Here is a 27,795-nt window from a genome sequence, read left to right as displayed (position 1 = left end):
TGTCTGTTTGACATATGATCAAATATTCATATATATTAATATACTGTATGCTTACCATGTCTTCTTTTCCTTCTGATGAACATATTCTGTGAGAATATTCAGATGCTTGTCTCGCACAATTTATTTCTTTTCATCAGACAAACATTCCTAAGAAGACTCTCTAAAGCACAGACGGCTGAACAGTCATCACCAAAGCTGTGAGCAGTTGAGCCTTCAGCCCTGGAGCCTTTTTTCTCTTCGTGGCATGCTGCCCCGAGGATATTTTAGAGCCGGGATATACGCAACCGTGTGCCAGGGAGTCCTGCGGAAAGGCTGCTTTTTTTTTTATTAGCAGATCATCTTCAAATCCAGAGGAGGTTTAAAGATGATCTGCTCAGGGAAATTAGCTGTCGGGTTTTCTCAGGATGGTGGTAGAAATGTGCAGACTTGCGACGTTTTAAACCCTGCTGGAGTGTTTGTGGAGCAGCCACAAGGTGACACTGCAGTACACGGTTCACTTAGAACATCAGCTTCTACAGTCGGTGTAATGAGCAGCTCTTTCTCATTGAATATTTACATTTCAATAAGAGATGAGTGGTTTCCGAAGGGTGCTTTTTTTCACATCTCATTTTAAAGGAAACAGCTAGATTTCAGCAGGAAGTTTTTTTTTTAATGGAATAAAGGTTGCGTCTAAATGAGGCAAAGGTACCGTGAGTGGATCAGATGGACTTCCAAATGAGGGGTAAATCTGGACCAGACTAACTCCAGACAATCTGCTTTGATCTCCCAATCTCCCCTGTGGTATCCAGTGCTGGGGAAGCCTCCTCTACACCTTGTAGGCCTAAAGCAGAAGAGGCAAGAGGGCTTCTCTATCCCCCCATCCTCCTCCTCGCTGCCCATCTCTTTCTCTCACACACACACACACACACACACACACACACACACACACACACACACTGGACTCTCTTTTGAAAGTCTAGGGCTTGATTTAAAATTCCTCTTCAGAGCGTGTCATGCATTTTATATGCATGGCGAGTGGGAGAGAGAGAGGAGGTATTGCATGGGGCTCCAGCCCAAATGAACTTTCCTACGCTGTTGATCTCCTCAGGGATATATCGACACACACACACACACACACACACACACACACACACACACACACACACCACCACCACCACTTTCTTTCACTCCTCTCATTTCCTCGCACCCACACACCCCAAACTCTTTCAACATTAGTTTTACTGCATCATGCTTTTCACAAATTCCACCGAGCAGCAAGAGTTCCTTTGCCTTTGAAGACGAGTGTGATCAGAACAGAGGCAGGGGGGGTGGGGGGGTGCAAAAAAAAAAAGAAAAGGAAAACCTGGCCGCAGGGCATTTTGCACTTGTGTTTAGCAGGGCATGGAGCAGAGGAGGGGAGGCTGACAAGTGCAGTGTTTGGGGACAGCTTTGATGTCTGATGGGGTGCGGCTGCTGCGCCTGCACAGTCCTTCACAAGGAGACTGTAAGGTTGACACAACCAAGCTACATGTACAGTTCACAGCTGTGGGTGGATAACAGATAATCAAAGGGGCACTGCTGATGCACTGCTCCCAACCCGAGGTGTCTCTCAGAGACGAAGCTGAGAATCGATTAACTAAAAATATTAAAAAAGCAGATGCAACATGAACTTTGACTGCAGCTGCTTGAGAAATCCGGTTTATTAGGAACAATGTGATCCCGCTAGCTTATCGTGGATATAGCAGTAAACAACAGAAACACAATTCACTTTTTTGTCTTTCTTTTTTTTTAAGTGCTACATGTTTGTGATTATAGACATAAAACAGTACAGCAACCATGGCGCCTACATTCATATATGCACAGAGAATATAAAAATTACAGTATATTGCTGTTGAGCCATTCCTACTCCTGCTTGGGAATCACCTTCCCTCTCACACACACACACACACACACACACACACACACACACACACACACACACACACACACACACACACACACACACACACACACGCTACTAGAAATATATGACACACTGTGAGCTGCTGTAATGAGAAGTGGGGGTGGTTTATAGTGACAACTGAGACGAGGTTTAAGTCTGGCAGGTGAACATTTTACAGATGAGCACTGAGTTATCATTGGAGCACAACGCTGACAAAAGTTAAGCTGATATAGTACAGTAACACTAGACAAACCCTCACCGAGTAGACTCGGTCAACTGAAGCGACGTGTATTTGCTACTTTTTGTTTAGTTTTTTCTTTTTTAAATTAAAGATTAATACAAGTTAACTTTGGTTTCCAGCTCTCTAGAACTATACTGTAAATCTATGGCAGTTTAAGCTGTAAGTAAATGTAAAATCAACAGTATAGCAGCCTTAAGCCAACGTTAATACGACACAAAAATTCACTTTTTGAAAAAAAACAAAACATCTTTCTTGTTATAATAGCAGCCGGGGGGGGGAAATTACAGTGTGATTCCTTGGAATAGAAAAAGTGAAAACAATACATTTTTCATCAAAGTACTGTTAAAAAATCTGTGATCTGGTACCTCTTAATAAATAGAAAAAAAGCAACTCCTTTGCTGTTATTTGTTTTGTTATATGCTACCCTATTCTGTTATAAATATGGTTACACATATTTGATGTGTGAAGACTATCTTTCATACATGCAACAAAGAAGTTGAAGGTCTTTAATGACAGAGGAAGGAAAGAAACAAAACAAAAAAAATCACTTTTCCATAGCCCAACTATCCAAAATATAAACCAAAAAAATATTTCGGAGCTTGTGAATGCTTCCAAATTTTCTATCAGACTGTAACACGAGACAAACATCAATAAAGCAAATCAATGACTGAATGCATTTTGCAGACCGGAGAGAAGGGACATCTCAGGTTCCAGCACACGGGACACACCGGCTTCAGTCCTAAACTGAAACTCTGCTGCTGGTTTTTCCACGCGGTCTTCTGTAGCCAGGCGGGTTTCTCTCGGACCGCGTCGACAAGCGCCTTTTGTCAGAGCGGATTCTAGCAGCACCGGGTCGCCGCGTGGCCTCAGCAGCTGGAGGACACATGTTGACCGGGTTCAGCTCTGAAACCTGGGTGAGCCCAAAACAATCTGCCCACAAGTGTGGACTTGAGTAAGAAAGCTGGTAGAAACAGTGGTAGAAAATAGAAAAAGAGCCGATAGCCTTTAAGAGTCGCTTGGTGCCAATGTGTGAACAGTGATGGTGCTTTTTAGAGGGGAGTGATTTTCAGTCTCCTTCACGTCGCTTTGCTCGATGAATGTGTGTTTCAAATCTGGTCCGTTCCCGTGCCACGGGGGCCTACTCCCTTCGTTACTTTTACCTCGCTCTTTTGTGCTGTGCTCAACATTTTTCTCAATATATTAATCAACATATGATTTTTTAATGCAACGACAGGCTTCTCCGGCATGTTTTTCACTGCTTCAAAAATTCTCCATTCTCCTCTTTTTTTTTCTGGGATAAAACCACACAACCACACAATTTGGGGGATTTGGCGTGCTGCAAAAAATTAAAACCAAACACGAAGATCACAATCGAGGAGCGTTCGAGCTCTGTGAAAGAAAGATCACCAGAGCTCAGTCCCCCCCAGCCCTTAGAGGCCAGTGAGAGTATAATGGTGGAGCGTGTTCAGAGTTCACTGGAGCTATCTGAGGAGTGAAAGCAGTAGACACAAGCCGCGCTGGTTGTAGCAAGCCGCTTCCATTATACATTCTGAGCAGCTGTTCTGTGGAGGAAGTCCTTTGAAGGACGGCTGCAAGGGGGGGGGGGGGGTAACCGGAGTCCACGGTTCAAACGGGGTTCTTCACCCTAACAAGCAGGGGCGGGTCTGTGGCCGCTTCCTCTCCGGCGTGGGGCATCATTGTCCATGCACCCCCATCGTCAAGGCCTCCCAATAGAGGTCCCGCATGAGCTCTGACACATGCAACGTCTACACTAACACTCAACATTCATGCTATAACTAGTACAGAAGCAGGCAGAACAAAAAAACAAACAAAAAAGATGCATGCCAGTGATGCCACCTCCTTTCTCCTCAGTCAGACTCAGCTTAGTGCGATTCCATCTAAGCGGCCTCTTTTCAAGACGTCCTTTTGCTTTGTATGGGCTGTGCATCTGGTTGCTTCAATTGTTTTGATTTGTGTCTATTTTGACATGGAGGGAGCGAGGAAGAGGGAGTTTTCTGAGAGAGGGCTTTGAAGAGAGCATGATTCGGAAGAGTCTGAAGGTTGTCTCTGAGGGGTCAGGGGCATCTATAAAAAGGAGGAGGGAGAAAAAAGAAGAGGCACAAGGAGGAGGAGGAGGAGGAGGAGGAGGAGGAGGAGGGGGATGAGGAACAAAGTCAAGCTGGTAAAAGAAAAAAAAAGGGGGGGGGCTCCTCGTTCACTTCTGTGTAAGGTACGCTCCGATGGTGAGGCTAGCGGCCCCGAGTGCAGCCAGACCGAAGACCGTCTTAATGGAGGGCCAGGAGCAATTGAAGAGGGAGTCCCTCTGTCTATCATACAGCTCCACAAAGGCATCCTGGAAGAGAGACAGGAAGAGAAAGACAGACGGTTAATTGGGCTGGCGAAGAATGTGTGTTCATGTACGAGTGTGTTCTTGCGTCAGTTGGTTATTTGATGGGTGGAGTCTACTAGAAAACAAAACACCATAAAGGATAGAGACCTTCTTGTATACAGTTTATGTACACAGTGGAAAACAATCAATGGCTCTCCATTGACTGTGTACTGTGGGAAGGTGCCTCCTTGTCACTTTCTTCTGCTAGCAAACAACGAGAAATATGTAAAAGCTGCTGTGTTGGTGGGATGCACTACCAACAGAGTAAAAAAGAACAGAATTAAAGCTAGCTAGCGTAGTGAGCTAACTACAGTAACTTGCTAACAAAAGCTTGCTAAAAGCTAACTTCATTCGTTGAGTTATGAACTGCTCCCCTGGTAGACAAGGGGTGCTACAATATTCCTTTGACTTGCTGGAATCTAGGCTGATGCTGTTAGCTCGCTACAGGCTCGCTACAGGCAGGGACTGACTCAAAATAAACTACAATGCCCAGTCATTGAAATGAAGTAACATGTCCGTACTAGGTTCAACTCACTGTTGGTTTTCTTGTCATGGGATATCCCGACAATAAGAAAAATATACCCAGATCATTTCAAGGATTGGTTCATCAAACAAGGTGTTTAACCTGGTGGTATCTAGCCATACAAATCTTTCACTTTGATTTCACAAAATTTTGAAACAATGGAGGTGAAAAATGATGTTAAAATAATGCAAAAACCTTTCTTTCCAGCAACAGTACCCCAGTTACTCTTACAGAAAACTCCTTACACACACGCCTTCCGTGCAGAGAGACACAACACACCCAGAAACAAATAAACATGGGAATCACCAAAAAGAGCCCGTTTGCAACTGCACGTCAACAGATTTAGTTATGTTTGGGGTTTTTTTTAGCGTGTGGACGAGCGCTTGCAGCGCTCCCACATAAATATATTCATGTTACTTAGAGGGCACTCTGCTTTCTGCTGCCAACAGGAGTTTTAAAAGAGGTCTGTTACAATTTGAGTATGTGTGAGTGTATGTAAGGTCCATGGCGCAAATACCACGGCTGTAGCATCTCCGGCGAGGAAATACAGACATCTGATCATAAGCAGTGACAGCAGGAACAGCTGGACAGGAAGTCGTGGTGCTAAGATCCTTGCTCTCCCACACACACACACACACACACACACACACACACACACCAGTAGATTATCTTGAACCTGCCATGAAAAGAGTATGTTCTAGAGAGGATATATCAATGGTTTCCTGTTGAATATCAACTCTTTTGTTATGAAGCTAACCACATTAGCAGCAGCGTTGTGAAGCCGTACATTTGAGCCCCTTTGATGCCTCTGTTTTCAGCTGTAACTTGACCTGATCTGTGAACAATGGTGAATTGTTAAGTTTAATTCACCACAGCATTACTGTGTCGGCTCCCATGGGAATCCATCATCATTATATTGTAATCTGTCTTGGTTTAACTCAATTTACTTACAGTAATCATGTTTTGTGTAATTCTAACTGGAATGCTCGTGTTTTATTCGACCTTGATCTAGAAGAAAAACTGGGTCATAATAGACTTTTTCAAGTATCACATTTTAATATACAGCTTTCCTTGTATCAAACACAAGCCTAAAAAAAAAAGAGGAGACATCCATTCTGAAGTGCTGTGGGGGGACAAAAGTATTTCCTGTTTCCCTCGCCTCCCTTCCCGTCCTGTCGCATTCCTGAGGCTGGGGGCCAGTCTGTGACACAGAGGAGGAAGGATCAGCAGTTTCTTCCCAATTAAGGCCCTCTGGTGTCAAAACACACTGCAGTCTTAAATCAGCCGCCAATATCTACATGGCATTTCCTTTGTTGAGACTGAGCGTTTTTTTTAATTATCCAGGGCTCAAAACAAGACAGAGCATACAACCATGCCAGCAGCTCTGTGAGACTGAACTGCTTTGAGCTAAATGCTAACGTCAGCATGCTAACATGCTCACAATATTAGTGCTAACATGTTAATCGTAGACGGGTATCAAGCTTACTGCTACAGTTCAGCAGATCACCATGCTAACCTGTGCTAGGTAGCCCTAAACACAAAGTACAGCTGAGGGTGATACCATTAGTTTTGCAGGGTCTCCAAAGTTATTACAGTTCAAACTGAGAGGGACGTGAATTTTTGAAATACATTTCATGGCAATTTATTCAGTATTTGCTGAGATATTTCACACAAAACCACAAAAGGTCAGCCTCGTGGTGACGCTAGAAGTCTAAAAGAGACTGCAATCATGAAGCTTCCTTTTACAAAGAGTTGCTCCTGGTGATTAGAAATTACGCTTTCTAAGAATGTCCCCTTACAGTGAGGAAAATATCCCGGTGAAGATAAACCTTATGCTCAAGGCTATGGTGAAAAACTGATTAGAGAGAAAGACTTTTAAGAGGGTTAAGAGTTCCTTAAGTAGAGGAGAAAATGGTGGAATGGAGAAGGGACACATATTCTCCAAACACTGAGTGACAGAGAGTTAATGAAACGCTACATATTAGATGGTGCACGGATAACGTTGTCGATCTCATTAAAGATGCAACGGTGTTCGCTGGTTTAGATTTACATGCCGCTACTTATATAGACTGGTCAGCAATCAACTGATGAAAGCTCAGCCATTTTCCCCTTTTTAATATCAAACAGATTAATTATTAAACAGCCTACTGGTAAATAAACACAAGTAAATAAATATAATAATTATCAGAATGTGAATAGGCTACTGTCTAACTAGGCCTGTGTCTTCAAACATTTTGCAAGCTACTTTTAAAGTGCTCATTACATAAAATATGATTAAATTCTATGATTAGGACTATTTATCTTACTGTCCATTCCATGCCCATTACCACTAAGGGGCTGTTCACAAATGTTGCATTTTTTGCGCAACAAACGCGAGAGCGACTTTGCAGTGCGCAAGCGTTCCCCAGCGCCTATTTTTCAGGGCGCAACGGCTGCACCCTAAGAAAGAAATTGTTAAAACTTTTGGAGCGCTGCCGCCTGCATGTCATAGGCGAGGAACAACCAATTAAAGCTGGCAGACATCTTTTCTTTTTTCAGTAAATATCAATCTACGGTATGGAGGAAAAGGACTAACCGTTTGCCATCTGAGGACGTCACAACACCTGGCTTAAGATCAACCAAATTGGTACAGACAAATTGAGTAGTAAAGCCACTGTGAGGGACACCTCTTTAAAATAATGTGTCATACCTAACAAAGGGGTCACCCGAACTCCTCACTAAGGTAAAAGTTTCATGTTGCTTCCTTGTTAAGATTCGCTCTCAGAAGTTTCCTAAATCATCTTGTTAGCTGAGGTGACCGGAGCTGCGAGCCACTTTCCCTTTCTGAGCCGAACTACCACTCAGCTTCACACCACTGAGAGGAGGAAAACTATTTTTGGTTTCGTTATGAAACTATGGCAGGACAAAATAGACTTTGGCGGGCTGCCACAGTCTCTGTAATTAATGGGAAACACTGGATGTGGTAGTGGGCCAACTGACATTACCATCCCGAGAGCCATGCTGAAAATGGAGAGCAAAATGTCCGATGGCTTTATTGTAAAGAACTGTGAACAAGCACCGTCTTTCAGCAACGCTACCCTCCCTCCCTCCTCTCCGCGAATCAGGTATTAAATAGAGAACAAGCTCTCCACTCAGACCTCCAGCTGAGGGAAATGTGTTAGCTGGCGAAAACACTGCCTCTGTCTATTTCCCCCCCCCACCTACTCCAGGAAAATAACAGTTTGCTGAGGCAACAACATAAACCCAGTGGCTCCAGCAGCATGTATGTGACTGACCTCTAGCTAGGCTCCACATACTGGCAAACCCATGATGCGTGTCCTCAATACGTCCCAGACGGCCGGCATTAGATTTAAGTCTGAAACAGCAGTGGGCCAATTACGGTAAGGGGTTCATAAGAGCGGTGATGGATGTTTAAAAGAATCCCACAAGGACATTGGCGGTGATAACTCTAGGCTGACCCAGGGGAGAGCTGGGGGGGGGAGGGAGGAATTGTGTCAGGTGGATATCATGAGACTGAGGCAGGGAGGAATTGTGTCAGGTGGATATCATGAGACTGAGGCATGCTCCTGGAACTTTTTCACCCACACGTTAGCAAGCAGTGCTGCAACAGCTATGTGAGAAGTGGGAAAAACAAACCTTGGGACATTCTATTTGTTTCCTTCCACTCCCTCGTTCTCCTTTTGTATCGACTGTCATTGTGAAAGATTTGAGCCTTTTTGAAGAAAAAACAATTATAAGCAGCTGTCAAAGTGAAACAGAACGTTTTGCGGGGACAGGAAAGGACAAAACATCTGCATTCTTCACATCTAAAGGACAATATAATCCTCAAAAAAAATCATCTCACTGCCCCGCAGCAAACCATCTGCCTCCGACAGCAGGTATGCATCTGGGAAATAGCGTCCAGGCTGCAGTTCTCCGCAGTATTCATTTGTTTTGGGATCGATGTCTTTATAAAAAGGTCACAGCTGCCCTACAGAAGCACAGTATCCAATGGGAAAATGCCTAGCCAGGTCTACACACTCCCTTCGTTTTTACAGCGCACAATGAATCCCTCGGAGAGAGACGCATTCAGAGTAAAGGAGTCAGACTTGAGAGGATCCCATACTCAGCCGTGGGGTGGCAACTTGCTGCCAGAGTGTCATGGTTACCCTGGCTGGAAGCTTCACACATGATTTGCTTTTCCCACCAGCGGGAGCGAGCTTGTCCCGACCTCTGATTTGTTTTTCACATGATTTAGACCTCTGTTTTTTTTTTGTTTTTTTTGCTCCATGTCTTTCTCATGAACACAAAGAGACTTTCACCCCGTTGTCTTCCTCGGATGGCCCTACGCTATCTTAAGAGGAACAGGAAATGACAAACATTTGCCAGTTCCTTTGGGTATCCCCCTGCTTTTTGGGAATGATCCCCCGACTTGTGTGGAAGATAATGAGTCATCTTGTGCGCTTGGCTAGCTCCGTTTAAAAAAAATAATACAAGCAGCGCTTTGCCAAAACAGAAGAAATGATTAGGCAAGTCATCTCTCTGTTTTGGGACGTTTCTGTGGGTAATTGCAGGCGGACTGAGACTGACAGAAAGAGATGTGGGTTAAAGTTCAAATTGTAATTAAAGCGCCTGTTGTGCCTTCGCTGCTGTATTCACCTCTAAACCGAGCACCTCCCCGCGCTCTGTTTAATTCCTAAGCATTCACATTGTAACATACTTATAATATTGCATACGCTGCAGCTGCTGCCGCCGCTCTCAGAATTTCTAATGAGATTCTCGCAGATTTCTCTGCTACCTAATTAAAGTCAAACAAAACTCCCATTTCAGGATCCAAGGGAGAGTAATGGGAGATAGAAGGAGAAAAAAACGCAAGGAAGGCATTAATGTCCTTTGTAATTGATCTGTTTTGATCCAAATATACACTAATATCTCTTTCATGTGGGTGTATTATTATTTTACGTATGAATGCGTGCGCAGATTAAAAACAACAACCCTGTCGGGACACAATAGGTGACAGGACAGTCACCTCTGGTCTGGCACCAAGGTCGGGTTCGATCAAGTCTCTGGAGTGTCATCCATCGACTGGTCCGGCGAAAATGAGATGACAGAGGAGTTTTTTTTTGCAACACTCATTACCCGGTGAATCCCCCTGAGTCAGCACCGCCAAACAGCTTGGAGCTGAGGACGTTGAGCCCTTCACTGTGACAATACTGCAATACTTGGAAACAACAACCTGGCAGCCAAGTGATGACAAACTGAGCGGAAAGATGTACAAATCTGGTGAAACATGCCCAATCAGCACACGGACTGTTTTGTGGAATCGGGCTAAAATGAAACGATAATGCTTGTTTGAATGTATGTAGCCTAATCGGTGAGCTTTAGAGTCGCTGGGAGGCGGTTTTGTTGCCTTCGGACACGGCCGAGCTAGCGGTTTCCTCTTGTTTGCAGTCTTCATGCTAAAATGTGCTGAACGGCTGCTGGCTGTCGACTTATATTTAGCTAACGCTAGCTTACGGGACAGACAAGAGAGTGCTATTGATCTTCTCATATAACGCTTCACCAGAAAGGAAATGAAAGTACTAGTTCTATTCCTTTAACACATTTTTTAAAATAAATAATATTTTCTGGTTCCAAATTTTCAAATGTGAGAATTTCATGCTTTTTCTATTAAAATGTATTATCTTTGGTTTGGATTGTTGTAATTTTATGATGTCAACTTGAGCTTTGGGGTCATCTTGTAATGGGCACTATCTGTTTTCTGACATTGTAGAGACCAAACAATCAAGCAAGATAATAAACTAATCAGCAGATGAATTCATAAAAAACAATAAACACAGCCCTAATCCAATATATGGTAATTCATTTCACGATGTATTTTGAGTTAGTTAGATAGCAAAGAGAGCTAACAAACAGCTCAGGGGACATTGGACCACGTCTGTAAACACCGTAGAAGAGATAATGAATCATTCTAAACCATGAAATCCATCTTTACAGTTAAAACAAAGCGGTGCAATTCAACTGATACAATAACATTAAAATGATCTTATGTTGATACGAAATTATCAGAGGATTAAGCTCCACAAAACTTGACACTGACACATTATCTTCAACAATATCACTATTTAAATAGTCCTATGAATTCACCCAGTGAATTAACAAGCCTTTCAAATTGTCCACACAAAAGGGAAATGCAGAGTAATACTGTGAGTCTGTCTGCTAGAAACAGAGCTGGAAGTAAATCCTGACTTGAAACAAAGGAAATGGGAAACCTTTTTAATTAGCTTTCGCTTTGAGTGTCATTTGAACACTCGTGGTTTTGGTACTTGGCAATGTGCTTTCTTTGGACTCAACCGTAAAGGGGAAAAACACGTTGTGACGTGGGATGCTACCCTAAAGGCTCGAATGTATTCAAATTAAATAACAGCAGCAGCGGCGGCAGCATTTGTGTGTTTACAAAACAGCACGCTCTCTCGTGGGAGTGAGCCTGCTCTGGTGGAACATGAAACGTGATCGCCAGTAAATCACCCGCACTCCTCATGACACCAGCCTGCCAGATAAATAAGGACTGAAACTTTACACACGAGACTTTGGTTTCTTTGGAGATGAATAGCGCTTCGGTGAACTCGATTTTCATCCCATCGAGGAGGAGAACCGCTGGAGGTAAACCGTCCAATTTGTGCAGCAGCGTCTAGTTTTATTTGGATCGCAGACAAACATTCCTGATCTATTTACTTAACCTTGACTGAGCAGTGATATAATCCTTACAGGCCCTTTATTGTCGTAGAGACCATTGATTTTTTTTTATTTAACCGCTTTGATCCGCCATGAAATAAAGGACTGGGGGACCTTGCAGGCTCGGAGAGGTTGAGGGCAAGTGGATGGACTGTTGTTCTCCTGCACTCCTGGTTTATCTCCGCCTCTGCACGCCTTACTGAAGCTCAGGGTGCATCATTTACAATCAGTCTCTTCTGCGCGCAGAGCGAAGAGACATCAAAGCAACGAGAGACGATCCTTTTCCCTCACAGTAAATCAGACCGCCTCAATATAGTTTCTTTTATTCTTTAAAACAAGCCGGTCCTCTGATTTTGACCTTGAAACCTTTTTCAACACGAACAATTGATCCAAAATCCTTCACAGTCGCCTAAACGTGGCACAATGGCTTCCTATAAATAGATACAATGAAGCTGAGAGGGGATGTCTGCGCACAGCCCATCCCGCCCCTCAGCGGAGGAGGAAGTGACAATAGTCCAAGCCGAAAGACTTGTGTGCTGCTATAAATATCGGGCCTTATCCGAGCTCCTGGCTCAGGGCTGTCCAATCTCATAAAACAACTCGCCAATCTCATAAAACAACTCGCATCTCCGCTGCGCGGCCCATTTGAAAGGCCACCGATGACGCGCGAGGGCAGAGGAGAGAGTGGATAAGGGTGCCGCTGAGTCATCGCCCACACTTGTGGAGGCTGGTGTGTTTTGAGTGCATTAAACCTGGTTTGAGTGGCTTCCCAGTGAAGACGGGATGTCTGCCACTTGGCTGTCTAATGGCTCTCTGTGTTTTCTCCGAGGAAGCCTCGCACAGCACATCGGCTGCTCCAGTGACGCGCTTGTGGCTTCAGAAATGCATGTAAGCTTGTGAAAGCCCTCAAAAACTGTGCTGCTTTTATTCTGAGGTAATTGTGTGAAACTCTCAACCTCCCAAGAGTTGTTTTATTCGCACTCAAGAATGCAACTGTAAAGTATAAAGAGCCACTTGGTAAATAAAAGTCGTATCTGTGGGAATTAAAACACACAGAAGGACTCAGCGGGTCAAAAACAACGACATTCTTCATGTTCACTGCAGTAGCTTGGGTTTAATGATTACACAGAGTTAAAACTTTCACATTTCAAACAGCTTTAAATCCGCTTCGGAATGCTGTGTACAGGAACCAGAGTTTGTCTTATTTTTGGCAAAACAAGGAAGCGTGGGAGCCCTCCCGCCTGATTGGTTCAGATAGAAACCTCTGATAGAGACCGTGGGAACCAGGTGGGCCTTTTTGCTTCTCCTGTGACGAACTGATCCCATGGGAGAGGCTCATTTCCTGAGACAGGGGCGGCACACGCTGCTTCAAGCCTCAAAAGTCATATCCACTGACCCCTTACGACCTCGAGACCACACAACCTTAGTCCCAAACGCAGCGGAGCTGAAAATAGACTGACTGATCGCAGCCAGAGACGACTACTGTATATGGTGTAATGAATAGGATGTGTGGGTTCCCCATCCGCAGCATGCTCGGTGAGCAGCGTGTGGTGGTGGCTGGGTGTTCTGAACCTGCCCAAGAAAATGAAGTCATTCTGTTTCTCTTGGAACGGCACGTTCAGCTTTTTTCCCGTTGTTGTGGTCTTCGTGTGCTTGAGCCCTGATGTAACAGCATGACGCAATCCTGGTGTTCAAAAAAAGGTGCTTTTAGGCAGCAGCGACTGACGAAGTCTTTGTAAAAAAACAAAGAAGAGCTTGACAGTTCACTTCGTGTTAAGTCACTTCCTGTGCCAGATGCTGCGGGGATGACATCACTGTCTGGTTTGAGACTATGGCTTGTCTGTGGTAGAGCCAAGTATGGTTAAATCACAGACTCTGTGCCGGTAACTAGGAAAAGACTAGAGGCAAGCCAAACATGTAGTCATCCTAATACCGTGGAGAAAGGGAGGGGGAGCGGCAGTGGAGAGCTGCAGTTGGTTAGACACTGTAACTAAGAGGTTTGTATTTGTTTTGAACCATTAACTGACTCTTAAATCTTAGCTCCAAGTCTAAGGGAAAAAAGCAAACTGTAACAAATGGGCACTTTTTTATGTTCTCTAAAAAGCGGCAATGTTTTTCCTTTGATGAAATCCCAAGTTACCTCTGTAATTACGGAAGCGGTGCCAAACAAATCGAGAGTAATATCGTCTAATAGAGAATTAAACATGTCGGCGAAGGAGAAAGTAACAGAACATCAAAGCTCGGCACCCCGGCGCCTCTCGCGGTCTCCTCTTTCATACAGGAGACGTCTTGTGAAGCCGGGCCTGCTAAATGAAAGCTTGTCAAGTTTTTGGCAACAAGATATCGGAGCGGTTTTACGTGATTGGAGTACACGGGGCCAGGTTTCAGGTTCAGGTCGTGTTCTCCGTGTACCCATGTAAATGAGAGAGGCCACAGTCTGGGACGGGGCGCGCTGTGAGCGGAGCGGAGCACATCGAGGATCTCAGATGTCCGATAATGTCGGAGAAAACAATCATCTGTTTGAGGTGCAGCTCCCTCAGGAACACCTTTGAAGTGAGGAGAAGAGGAGCCGAACCAAGGTCAAAGTGAAGACATCCACTGCCAGTGGTGGAAACTAACTAATGTACATGTATTCAAGTATAAGTAGTATTTAAAGGAATTCTACTCCACTGCATTAATCTGAGAGCCGAAGTTACTTTTCAGTAAGAGTTTATCTAAAAAAAACAAATGATAAGCTTATAAAATTAAATTCATTCTCACAGATTGAACTAGTTCTCACTCCTTTAAAAAAGCAGTGTGTAGTTGGGGCTCCTTGTTACGTTTCACACGTCTGTGGGTTGTTATCAGTTCAACATATCCTCAATGGTTTGTATTATATCTTACAAAATGTCCAAAAACTGTGCGCATGCCAACAAAACCTGGTGAGGTTTAGTAAAAGATTGTGGTTTGAGTTTCAATAAGTTTTTTTGTTACGTAAAATAAAGATGTTTGTTATGTAACTTCCACACGTGGCATTAGTTAGGTACATAAGTTACGTAACAAAGGTAAAATAAGTCAACGTAGACTTGGTTTCACACAGGACCCGAACAGCAGTCTTATAGGTGAAAGTCCCGTGTTTGTTTGAGCTGTTCATTCACCCCGACCTCCTGAACTCTGACTTTGTTGCTGTTTATACTACGTCACCTGACTTCCTTTGAAGCAGCCCTGGACGTCCTGGCTCACTAACACGTAGGTTATATACAAATTACAAAGCATTACTTGTCATCAACACTGACTGAGAACAGAGACATCCCACCCCCAAAACGTTTCATTTAAATAACACATACTTGTATTTTTTCTACTTTAAGCACATTTAGCTAATACTCCTACTCAAAGCCCCCGAAAGCTTACTGCCAAATCTTCTGAGCTAATGGGCTTCATCAGGACCGTGTAGGTGTGGATTGGTCGGATTTGATTGACAGGCCTGGCAACATAAACAATCACCTCTCTCAACTGTCACCACATTTTGATTCAAAATATTACTAATCCTGATTGGTGCACAGAAATATGTGACATCCCCCCTTTTTCTGAATTGAGCCCCGCCCACCTTAAACTACCGAGTCTGACAGAAACTGTTCTAGTGGGTTGAACAAAAGTATGTTCTCAGGACCTTGAAGTTAGATTTTGAATGCAGGACCTTGTTTATAATAGATTATTCTCCCAGTCTTGTAACTTCAGTGAAAAATCGGAATACTTCTTCCACGGCTGTCGACTGCTGTAATATTTGCATCAATTAAAAAAAAAAAAAAGATTGCGCCATGTTGTAAGACAAAGCAAAACTCGATACGGGAAGGAAATCAGCTTCCCCACAGGCTGAAGGGCTGAAGTTGTGCAATGCGTGACAAAACTTCTCTACCCTGCATGGAGCATGAGGTCATTTTGAAACAGAGAGAGAGGGGGGTAGTAATTATTCTTGCGCAATTCAACTTCCGGCTGAAACATCTAAGCATACATCCACAGTCTACGTTATGTTTTACTGTCGGATGCAATCTCAGAATGAACTCCTGGCTGAGAAAACGTTTTCCAACCCCCGTTCCCTTTTTTTTTTTCAAGCTGGGAATACTGGGGAAAAGTTCATTGACCTCTCTGAGGCAACCGGTTGATTTCCATCCAGGGGGAGAGGAATGAGTGGAATGCATTGATGTGTGGAAACAAACAACTGCACTGTGTGCGCCCGAGAGAGAGGCCCGATATGAGAAGGAAGGAACCTTGAGATAACCAAGTCGACTGCAAGGGACGCGACCGCACTGCACACTCTTGCATTATGTAACAAAACTAACGTTTAAATCCTTTTTCAGTGGTAGATGAATGCAATTAAAGCCTATTGAAGCTGCTAAGAGCCGGGCGGCGGACACTACTTATAGTCCTGGTCCTTGAATCCTTCCTTTGGTCCGAGTTCAATGTGACTCACGGAGACCTTGGAGACAGCTAACGGTGAGCAGCATGCTTTCAAAGTGGCCGATTGTTTGAACTATCTTGAGCAGGTTAGTTCACTCGCAGCGGCGTGACCTTCCCTGTCTTGTATGCAGGGAGACCAAAGCACAAGCACAGCCTACCCGATGAATGATAATAAGTCGCCTATTGTGACATTGAAGGTCTGGTGTGAAAATGTGTGGAAAGCTAATGAGGCACGCATCAGTGTCATAATAGAGGAGATGTTTTTTTTCTTATCTTTTGGCATTTTCTCTCTGGAATAATCCATGAAAAATGTCATTCAGTGGTATTGAGTGACTGCCTGAACAGCCTTGGTGCCGCTGTGCAGTGCATATTAGGATGTCCTAACACTGCAGGCATACTGTACACTGAGCTGAGGCTGTTAAACATCTTTTTTAAATTTGTGTGTTGTGTTATGTAACGCCCGTGTGGGTGTTTCACGAGTACATTCCTCTACTTTCTCAGTCAGCAGATGGATCAGCTGAGAATCAGATGATTGTTGAGTCAGATGACTTTAACGAGCAACTTATCCAAGTTTGCTTTATAAAGTTCTACGGAGTAAGCTAATCTTCTCCTCCTGCACCTCTCTCCTAACATGGACTCCAACTAAGTCAAAGCCATTTGCTCCACTAGCTCCGTTTTGCTTTGGTCTTTCAACCTCGGTGGCCTGATCGTACTTTGCCAACCATCCATACTTATTTTTAACAGCAGGTTACCTCAGCAGTCTCCAACTGGCTGCAGCACATGTGGCTGCCAGAAGGCCTGGACTGCCTGTTTATAGCTTCATAAGCCTCCTCTGCTTGCTTGCCCTTCCGTCTCACCTCCTCATCCTCTTCAACCCTGTTAGCCTCACCTCCTGATCAAAGACACCTTGTGAAGTCGAGCCATTTCACCAAGGAATATTTTGAACCCACTGTCCCCCCCTGGAGTGCAGGAATGTGGACTTGCATTAATTCAAATCTGGAGACATTGAAGGTCAAGGGGTCTGAGATTGGGTGGTATCAGAAAATGAGTTTGCAAAGCTAGCGGAGTATTTGGCAAACTGAGTATCAAAGGTCTTTTACATATATATAGTGTAGTTGATTAATCAAGACAGCGTTTTTACTCCCATGTGAAAGATAAACGAAGCAATTTATAGGGCAATTTGCAGAGTTGATTAAACTTCTGGTGGTTAGATTTGCCCACATGAGGCCCGTCTAGACATGTCACACTTAACACTCCTCTATGAAGCAAAATGGCGCCTGACATGACTGAATCCAGGCATCGTAAAAATGTTGCTCTGACATAAGTCACAAGATGACTGCATCCTTAGAACATACACGGGCAACTGCATTGTCAAAAGAAAATACTGAAAATGCTAAACAAAATATGAAGAAAAGGAATCACTGTCGGTTCTCCTGTTTTCAATTCTCCCTGTTCTCTTTGAAGTATCTGTCATTATTTGAAGTTGTAATGACAGCCCAACAACCAATTAAAGGCAGCACATCTGCAGAGTAGGCCTGGTGGAATTGATGTAACATAACGCCATGGCAATGCTGGGTAGGCCGCTGCGAGATATCCCCGTCAGAAGTAGCATGCAGCTGTAGTCCTTTTTGAAAACAGCAGGGTTCATCTGTGACGAGCAACAAAATGTCCGTTCACTGCAGCGTGCTGACAGAAATCGGTTGTAGGTTTGGGAGGACATCGAGAGTTCAGAATGGCGTGGAGTTTCAAGAACGCTGATCACTCGCTGCCCTGAAACACTCGGTAGAAGCAGCGACGCTCCCTCTGCAAAGCTTTTATCTTCCAAAACGTCGGGGGCGAATCATTCTCTCCGCACTTCAAACCTAATCAGTCGCCATCATAGGTGCCCACATCAGGCCCGTCTAGATAAATCAAAGGTGACTGGCAACAGGGTGGTGCCATGTGAGCTTTACCGGGACTGAAAGCTCCCGGTGAAAGTCGTCCACATGAAGGTCTTCAAGGCCAAGGTCTTCCCACGAAGACGCTTCTTTCCGACACCGTGAATGTCAGTACCATCACCTTCATATGCAACCTGACATTCACAGCCACTGGTCCGCTGCGTTAATTGAGTGTTTGTTTAGAGATGCCGACGCGAACCATCGGAAACGCTCAATCAATACCACGTCGTCAAAGTGATATCCAAGCAGTGGCTGACCTCACTCAGCGTTCACTGAAACAGATCCGATTTCCTGTGGGCTGTTTGCTCTGCTGCCAAATATCACGTTGGGGAGGGGGAGAATTATTTACCCCAGACCTCCACGGACGAGTCAGAGAAATCTATTTACCATCATCTGGCAGTTGTCTCTCTTTTTTTTTTTAGGAGGGCATGTACATTTCAGAGAAGAGCCAATAATGGCATGATGTTTGTTAATGGCCAGTGCTGTGGCTAGTTGCACTGGGAAATCCCAGCGGAGATGGTAGTGGGTTGTGTGTGTGTGTGTGTGTGTGTGTGTGTGTGTGTGTGTGTGTGTGTGTGTGGTGAGGCTGAATGGCACAGCTAACAGGAAGCCAGGCACCCCGGGGCCATCTGCTCCCTGCCACGGCTCACATGTCACTGTGACAACACAGCATTATTGATTCACACCACCACATCCGCTTCTGTGTGTACTCGCTGATGTGCCACAGTATACATGTGTGCGAGTGTGTACACAGCCATTTTATGGACAGCAAATAATTGATTTGCACCAGCACATCCGCTTCTGTGTTTGCTGGCTTGTGTGTGTGTGTTTATTAACTCTGTAAACCTTAAAGGGCCAATTCAGCCAAATCACAAGCAAAACATATTTCCCCCTTTACCCCTGTTGGTATCTGGCCATGCAGATAGTTTGACGCGCTGCAACAGTCCATCTTTTTACTGTGGAATGTGAAAGGTGGAACAGAGAATTATCACGCTGCAGTTCGTCTCAGCTCTAGGGGGCATTTCTGCCTCTTTCAGCTCATTGTTTTGGTTGCACGACCCGCAAGTTTGTTTTGGTTCCGTCTCACACCTCTTATCTGTAACATCTTTTTAAAGCTACTGCAGACAGATGATTTTTTTCGTTAGCACCAAAAAGCAGACAAAGTTGGTGACTAGCTGGTGAACATAGCGTAGCATTTCACAGCTAAAGAGACTGATATTTCCCTCAGCCTCAGACCAAAACAGAAACCAAAAGAATGCCAATATAGTGTGTCTCATTATTGTGTACATAGCCAATACAGGTTGAAAATGTGTCAATATTGAAATGACAGCTGGTTTCATTCCCATCAAGTGGCCCAAACATTGGTAATCTCTGCTTTACAATCTTTGCTGCTGAGTCCCTAATACAATGGAGGTGAATATAAATGTCTTCATCATCAGCATAAAAAAAAACACCAGTGTTTCTGGAGATTCCTCTAACCTCTGTGTTTACATTCTATATTGGGAATATAAAACTGTCAATGGGGGGGGGTTGAACCAACCTTTTTACAACTATTCTAGGTTATGCTATGCACGCAACAGGCTCTGTCTTTGTGAACAAGGAATCATTTAAAGACACTCCCAGCTGCATTGCAATCAGTAGCGGCTATTGTTGCACGAGAAATTAATTGAGAAGATCAAATCTCTTTTGAAAACCCTTTTGGGGGTTTGTCCCAAAAATATCTACAGTAACTAGACAATGAACGGAACCGTTTAACCTTGCCCTATATTGATATGCTGCGCCGCTTGTGAGGGTGTGCCCGGTGGCAAAGTCAACTAGGGTCTCAGTAGGCTCCTCATTATCCGGCTCCCACCATGACAGGAAAGGTGGAAAACTCTTTTATCTGCCATCTGAAATGGTTCTTTGGGACCCTTTTTTTCTTTCCATGCAGAACAGCGGGCGAGTTTGTGATGTGAACACGAGGACGGCACAGAGGCAAACGGGGCAGCGATTTATGTGGAACAACGTGACAATGAAAGGACCACAGGGGGAGCAGTGATGGTAACGCTTCTATATTTAGAGGCCTCTCACATGTCCCTGCATTTTTCAGGAATCTGGAACGTTACCTGACACTGGAAGCCAGGTCTCAGGGTATAAGTGTGTTGTTTTATGAAGGGATCGGCGCACGTATGTTAACGAGTGTGTGTGGTGAGGTATAAAACTGATAGAGGGAGAAAGAGGATGAGCAAAAAGAAGAAGAGGTAATCTCTCGACTGGAGTGCAGCAGACGGCCTTTGGGGTTCTACTTGAGGGACATCCATTTACTGTCCGAGTTTATCTCCTCTATATATTATTCATCAGTGTGTGTTCTGACTGCTGGGATAGTGGTGCTTTTAAACAGCTCAGGTCCCTCATGAAACTCGGAAAAAAACAGCAGGCTGAGGTGATTACTGATTTGAGCAAAACGATAATAAGGAAACAAAAATCATATGGTTACATTCAGAAACACACAATCTGCAGGCTCACGTGGCCCCAGAGGCGAAACATTAAGAGAGAATGTTGCAAGAGACAAAATAAACACGCATAAGTAAACCACACACGCAAGCACGCAAGTGGCCTACAGTGGTTCCTGAATGAAGCATGCTCAGCTGACGTGATCGTCCGGCAAACAAAATCCGCGCACACACACCCTTCACCGGCCACTCGGGAAAGAAAGACCCGGGTCGTCTCCATTATTTATTCACAGTCGCTGCTCCCCAGCAGACATTCCTGCTGCTCTCCTGGGGAGGCCCAGAAATAAGCACACAGGACAGGGTGGAGGGTCTCTCTGGGGAAAAGTGAGGTCGGGGCACAGCACTCACAATGCACCAGAATTAGTATATTCCAGGGATATGTAAAAACAAAAAAAGAAAAGAAAAAGATAACTGTATTTATGCGCTAACCGTGTTGTTGGAGTGATTTCCATTTATAACAAAAAGTGCACATTTCCGGCGTGTTCATGCAATGCTCGCCATGTGTGGAATGGTAAAGATGGCGTAAACATATCATAAAAGTGAGGAGCGTCATGTCAAGCTGTAAAAGATCAAACTCGATGTCTGACCTCACGCTCCAGTCAACAGTAACATAAAGAAAATCCTTTCTTTGAGTGAATTCTTTGAGCGTGTCTTCATGATAACTGCCTTTTTTTCTATAATTAAGACTGACAACGTGTCTGCAGTTTGAGGCTCGACTCGGTTTTATTGTCAGAAAAAGAAAAGAATTGCACTTGAACTTTTGAATAAATATCTGAATTATTCATTGCACCGTATCCAGCTGCAACAAAACGCTATGTTGGAGATTCTATGTAGTAGTGAAAGGCTGTAGGCTGACAAGGCAAAGCAGGCATTGCTGTAAGAAAATATATTTGGTAGTTTAGTGAAAATGGCAACAAAAAAAGGTCCAAAATCTATCGGTTTTCTTTTGTGCACACTGTCGTGGAGACATATTGTACTAAAAAAAATATCCCTTTTTACTAATTTATGTAATTATAGGTACCGAACAGTCAACCACTACTTTCATTCAGGCAGTGGTTCAGATACAAGTGATCTCAGAGTATAAACTGACCAAAGCGGACAGGACTAATTATTTGGAGCAAAGGTCTTTGTGCTTTGAGTGTCTCAGAGACCCAGATAGAGCCGTCAGGCCTGTTCCTGAAAGAAAGTATTCATGTCAGACTAATTCGGAGAGTTACAGCCCAGAGCTGCCTGCATCTTCAGGAAATGTTTCTGAGATTACAGTTGCCGGGCTGACGGGTGTAAACACAGTGGCAGATGGCCTGCGCAGCTAAAGGGGTACATTACGGGGGGAAACCTTGGCTTGCTGCTCACCACACTGAGCTCCTCTGTGGTGTACAGTCTCCACTGCAGAGCCTGAGAGTCCACATCAAGAGATAACATTGTCGTCCAACTCTCAGCCAAGACAGTTTTTGCTCCTCCAGCAGTGAAATTATGTTATTTCTTTGTTTTGGAATGATGGGTGGGAAGGGGGGGGAAAACCCCTAAATGCTATTTGCATGAGTAATTGTTTATTCCTCCGTCTGATTGCTAGAAACAAGAAAGCGCAGTTAGTCCCACACTCTAATTGTGTGAGGCCAGACTGATAAACAACTACAAATGAACAGATGGGGGGGAAAAAAAGAAGAGAAAAACAACTGACTGTGACAGCACACAGAGCGAAAAAGAGAAGATTTCTGGCTCAGAACGGATGGATCAATCACGCCTTACAGAGCTCATTACATTAGAAAAGCATGTCTCCTCAAATAGAGCTTTCCTTTTGTTGGAAGAACAGCTTAAAGCCATGGCAAGCATAGCCATGAACACTTCCTGAACGTTGCCACAGTTTAGTATTGACTTGTGTTTAACAGATTGAAGTTGCACCTAGGAGACACAAATTGGATGTAAGTGAGATCTCATTGGGATTTATTTTTTTCTGCTCTCCTGTGAGTGCACCGCGTGTGCCTCCTTATTGAGTGAGGGTTTTTTGTTTTTGTGTTTTTATTCCTCCCCTACTCTGCCGACATGTCACCTATATGGAGATTAATGACTTCCTCGCTGTCCCAGATCCACTCAGCCTCAACAGGAGAGGGGGGGTGGGGGGGGTGGGCGCAACCAGATGCCCATAACACCGTAGCAACATGCAGGTCCCACCCGCCGACTAGCAGATTGTGCTCAGGGAACCCCCCACAGGATGGACCCAACCCAAGCCAACTGACATTGTCTACACTTCACACACACACACGCACACACAAACCTGTGACACACAGAGAAATAGGCCACCTGGATCGCAGCATTCCTCAGACACCTGATCCTGCTGTTTGAGACTTCAAAAAAGCCTTTCAGGTGATTTATCGCCTTTGTCTCGTCTTCTACATGAGACGAAGACACGTCCACAGCCATGCTCGCTATACAGGGCCAATATCAGCGTGCTAACATGCTCACAAGGACAATGCTAACATGCTGATGTTTAGCAGGTATGTTTTCCTTCGTAGTGTTAGCATGCTAACATTTGCTAAACAGCAGTAAACACAACGTACACCTGATGGGGATATGGTTAGGTTTTGCAGGTATCAAATTTTGGATAAATCCTCTGGGGACCATGCATGTCTGTACATACTCTCATGGCAATCCATAAGTTGTTGACTTAAATCAGTTTGGACCAATGAAAGTCATTTCTCAACGTCATAGCTTGAGCCGCTCTCAGTTAGCCTTCCAAAGTTGTGAAACCGCTGTTTGCTTTTTTCTTGGAGCACATTTTGGCATTTCGCTCCGTGCCACCCCCTCAGCCAGTCGAAATGTCTGAGGTCAAGCATGTAATTTCAGAAGTGGGCCGCCGTCTTCCACTTTGTTCAATCACGTGGTGTTTACTGAGAGGACCTGTAAATAAACACAGGTAAACCACGTGTGGGTGGAGACCTGCAGCCGAAATGCAATCGTCCCCTGATGAGTGCAATTCTGTGCTACCACAAAGGATGAATTTATACAGCTGGAGAAAAACTGAGCGTTGAGGACAATGGAATGACAGCGTTTTACGAGTGTGGGAAGTAATCAGGGCAGAATGGGAGCTAATACAAATACAGTGACTGCTTTGTTGTGTCTGAAGGCAGATAGTTTTGTTTAAGTAAAGGTGTATTTGACTCACCGCCGGTGATGCCTAGACTCAACAAAGATTAGTGGGCACCCCTGTTTTGGACTCAAATTGTCTCGGAAACAACAGGAAACAGAGGGTTGCTGATAGAAAGCCGTTTCCACACCACTCTCACGTGTCAAAATGTCAGTAATAGCTGGATTAGCCCCCACCTTTGTTTTCAGGGTGGTGGAAAACACGAGACTCACCTCTTGCATACAATAACACAATGGACAGTGAAACTGACTATAAACACAACCTGTCTAAAATTACATAGAACTGTTTATTCTGTCATCATTGTTAGGTCGGAGCTGTGTAAACACAATTAAGAAAAAGAATATTGTTGTAATCTGTTCCCTCACAGAGCCCAAAAGCATCATCATCTGCCAGATAAAAATGAACGGAAATATTTGTAACCATACATAACCTTGAAAATGTGTGACCCCCAAACTGGATGGAAACAAGGCTGAAAATAAAAATGTAGCACATCTGGTAGCTCACAAAAAGCTTTCACACTAACAACAGATTGGTTTCCACATCACATCCAAACAGTGGCAGCCGTTGTCGGGAACAGAGGACACTGAGGTCAGGTCCTCGTTTTTTTCTGGGAATTTGTTTGAGCGATTGGAAATGTTTACACAATCCTAAAATAAAAAGGGTTCACGTGGTGGGTTTTTATTGTTGATTCCAGCATTTTTGATTCAATATATTTGAATTTACCACTCTAATGGAAAAAAAGGGATATTTCCAGACCAGGGGACACCATCACCTCAGTATCTCTAAAATCCTGGCTACAGCCCTGAGACCACTCAGGGGAAATGTCTGAAAAGAAATCTCAACAACTTGGGGTGCGGATGCATAATTCAGAAGGGCATCAGAACAAAATCAACAAACGGTTAGTTGCCAAAGAAACCTCCCAGACTCTTCCGTGAGTAGAGCTACAAACAGCGTGGGACAACAACCTTTCTGGCACATGCTGAACGACGCAGTGACTTTTCCATATGTCACACACAAGTCAAACAGTAAAAAAAAAAAAAGGAGAAGCTAAAATTTCACAGGCACAGCTCTGTCAGCAGTGTCAGTTATTGGATGTCGGGTAATAACTGAAATGCACACACCTTAGGAAATCCCCCACCTGACAAGCATTCAAAATGATTATATAAATCAACATCACTGTCGGTTAGATTCTTATCTGTCTATGCTGAAGCTCAAAACCTTCCAGGTGTAAATGTGCACACTTTGACTCAAACTAGGCTCTAAATCAATTTACTGCAAAGTAATTTGGATGTAGTTTCCTCAGAGCCGAGGGCAGAAATCCCACCAAAATGACCCAAAGTGGAAACATGCGCTTTCATATAATCCTGAATAATCCTTTGGATTAAAAGGGCTGTGCTCTCTGTCTCTCAAGTGGATGCAGAGATACAGACATCTCCGCCCAGCTGGAAAACACAGACTATGATGACCTACATTATTGCACAGTGGGCACAGGCTCCAGAGACCTCGAGCAGGCATCTCGGCAGCCCGGCCCGTGCCAGGTCTAAAAAAATAAAAAAGGCAGACAAAAGAGTTCCAAGATGCACGGAGGACTGTATGTTAAACACAGTGGCTGCAGATTAACGCTGTGTTCCTGGAGGGCCCTCCCTCTGTTGTGCCTGCCTTTGATATGTGGCACAACCTGCCACCTCCAGGGGCAAGGCAGACTCAAGGGGAATGTTAAATGGTCCTTCCCTTTGAGATGAAATGTTCAATATGAATCATTGATGGCGCCCCCCTTCGATTCCGATACCTCCTGGCTAAGATAACCGAGCTGCACAAATGAATATGCTCTCATTAAGAGCACCTCTGCTAATTAGAGGCTAATTCGTGCTGGATTGGAGCACAGAAGAGGAGGAGGCCGCTGAGCTGGATGCAGACGAGGAGGATATTGCACACTCTTTTCTTCTTCTTTAGATTCAACTCTTGTCATTTCTCTGTGAATGTGTAGGCTACATGTGTGCAGGCAGGTGTGTAGATGCATCTCCTCTTTAGTACCTGACGTGTGCATGTGTTGTGCAGCAAAACGGCCCAGATAGCTGAGCCCTGTCCAGCCATGCCCAGAGGCCTAAACACATTAAGTCAATAGTCGTCTGTTTGCTGACGCATGTCTGTCCTCCTCCTCCCTTACTACAACCACGACCTAACGCGTCACATCCCAGCACTTTGCACTATGGAGCTTTACATGTAGGTAAGTCTCGATAAAGTTGCCATACAGTTCAATCTACTGCGATGCATTATGTGCAGTTTTGTAAGGTTTGAGTTGATTCTGAAACACACTGGGCTTCCCCTTCTGCTCCAGCTGCGTGGCTGCCACTGGCTCTCCTGTCGACGGGGCGGGACTTATGTAGAGTGGCAGGAGGTGTGTGACGGAGCACGCGGTCTGATTGGCCCGATAACTTTAACAGCCACTTTGAACATCCAATCAGAGCAGCTCATAAGGCAGGCCGCCCATGTCTACGGACGTTGGGGACACAGCTAGAGAATTTTTTTTTTTTTACGAATCATATGGCATCATATTCTGTTATATTAAGTCATATCATAATGCAGATTTTGATCTCAATTAAACCTTTTGTACAGTTGGAGAATGTGTTGATTGAAACGTCCCCAGCCAGAGCAGAAGACGACTTTTTTTGCGCCCCCGTGGCACCCAACCGCAAAAGCGCTCAACTATCACGGAATCAGACCTACCCATCCCCCGTTATCTTGTATCCAGTTGTTCAGAGGTCCATTCAAATACTCCGTCATCCACTCCGCGATGTTGTCCACCTGCGACGCCATCTCCTCCTTGGCGGCGCACTCCACGCACACCGTGCCCCCGAACTCGAAGAAGGCGATGATCCGGCCCCAGTTCACCCCGTCCCGGAACAGTTCGTCTATCACCTCGGCGAACCTCCTCTGCGCCGTGGTGGAGGTGAGATACAGCTGCCGCGACATCTCCGTGAAGTCCGGCTGGTACAGTCGCTCAAGTTCGTTTCCAGCCTCGCGCAGGACCCTGTGGATGGCGGCGGCGGTCGGGTCGGACTGCGGGAGCCGTTTGCAGAGGTGGGGCACGCTCTCGCTGTCAGGCCCGGTGCTGGCTTCGCGGCACCGGCGGACCAGAGTCGGCGGCGGCGGAGGCGGGACGGCTATTAAGCGGTTATTGGCGGCATCTTCATCCCGGACGTCATCGAACCCAAACGCGTAGCCCCGTTTGGAGAGTTTATGGCAGATATACTTTTCCACAATGTTGCGATTACACTCGTTCGCCATACCGGCTTAATTTTGGCACTTTTATATAGACAGAGGGTTTGTTCTTAAATCAAATACATTATGATCGAATTAGCGCGCTGTACAACGGCACAGGCTTATCCAAAACTCGGCTGCTTTCTAATACATGCAATGCAAAGAGTAATCCCACGCATGGAGCGAATGCTTCGCGATTTGATCAAAATCCCTCGATCACAACTGCGCGGAAAAACGTTTCAAAAGTTACAAATACAAATAAAAGCACAGAGTCCGTGTCAGCAGCGGTCTTCATTTCCCGAATCCTGAAGAGGGACGTTGGCGACCTTCTCTTTGCATTGAAATCCAATATGCGGAAGAGGTTGGAGTAGTGCTGATGTATTCCTGTGCACATCACCACCAGACGTGGATGCTTTGCGAAAGAAAAAACATGAATGAGGGCCAAAGTTGAACGCGCCCAAAGTGGCTTCAAACGCCGCCAACAGCTTTAGCAGCGTTTACGCACAAACCAGGCGCGCGGGGCGGACTGCGAGCCAGACAAGGTCGGACTGACTCCTCTTCCACGATTGCTCCTCATATCCTCCTCCTCCGCAGCAGCAGCTCCCTGCCCACCGCACAGTGCTGCTGGTGAGGTATTCCTGACGTCAGCTACGCAAAGTCATTCCTTTGGCTGCGCTCGGAGACTTCCAAGTGCACACGAAGAACTGCACTAAGAAGAATTAGCAGGCCCCGGTT

General features: G+C 44.8%; 1 protein-coding gene across 1 annotated transcript; it reads right to left on the bottom strand.

Moving 5' to 3' along the window:
* Positions 1–107: 107 nt before the first annotated feature.
* Positions 108–27,740, bottom strand: bcl2b (BCL2 apoptosis regulator b). The gene is made up of 2 exons (XM_031854534.1): positions 26,527–27,740; positions 108–4,515 (listed from the first exon to the last, which is right to left on the bottom strand). The coding sequence occupies exons 1-2, from the start codon at positions 27,085–27,087 to the stop codon at positions 4,378–4,380; spliced, it is 699 nt and encodes a 232-aa protein (XP_031710394.1). The 5' UTR covers positions 27,088–27,740; the 3' UTR covers positions 108–4,377.
* Between the last annotated feature and the right edge of the window lie 55 nt (positions 27,741–27,795).

Source organism: Anarrhichthys ocellatus, unplaced genomic scaffold (assembly GCF_004355925.1).
Source record: "Anarrhichthys ocellatus isolate YVR2014 unplaced genomic scaffold, GSC_Weel_1.0 scaffold15, whole genome shotgun sequence".
Lineage (NCBI taxonomy): Eukaryota > Metazoa > Chordata > Actinopteri > Perciformes > Anarhichadidae > Anarrhichthys > Anarrhichthys ocellatus.
Note: the sequence above shows the minus strand (reverse complement) of the source record. Positions and strands in the feature narration are given on the sequence as shown.

What these genes read in the sequence shown, in the direction of transcription:
- bcl2b (XM_031854534.1), bottom strand. Translation starts at nt 27,087, where the DNA reads ATGGCGAACGAGTGTAATCGCAACATTGTGGAAAAGTATATCTGCCAT. An exon ending in TACAAGATAACGGGGGATGG is followed by an intron (nt 4,516 to 26,526) that starts GTAGGTCTGATT and finishes TCTCTCTTCCAG; the next exon opens with GATGCCTTTGTGGAGCTGTA.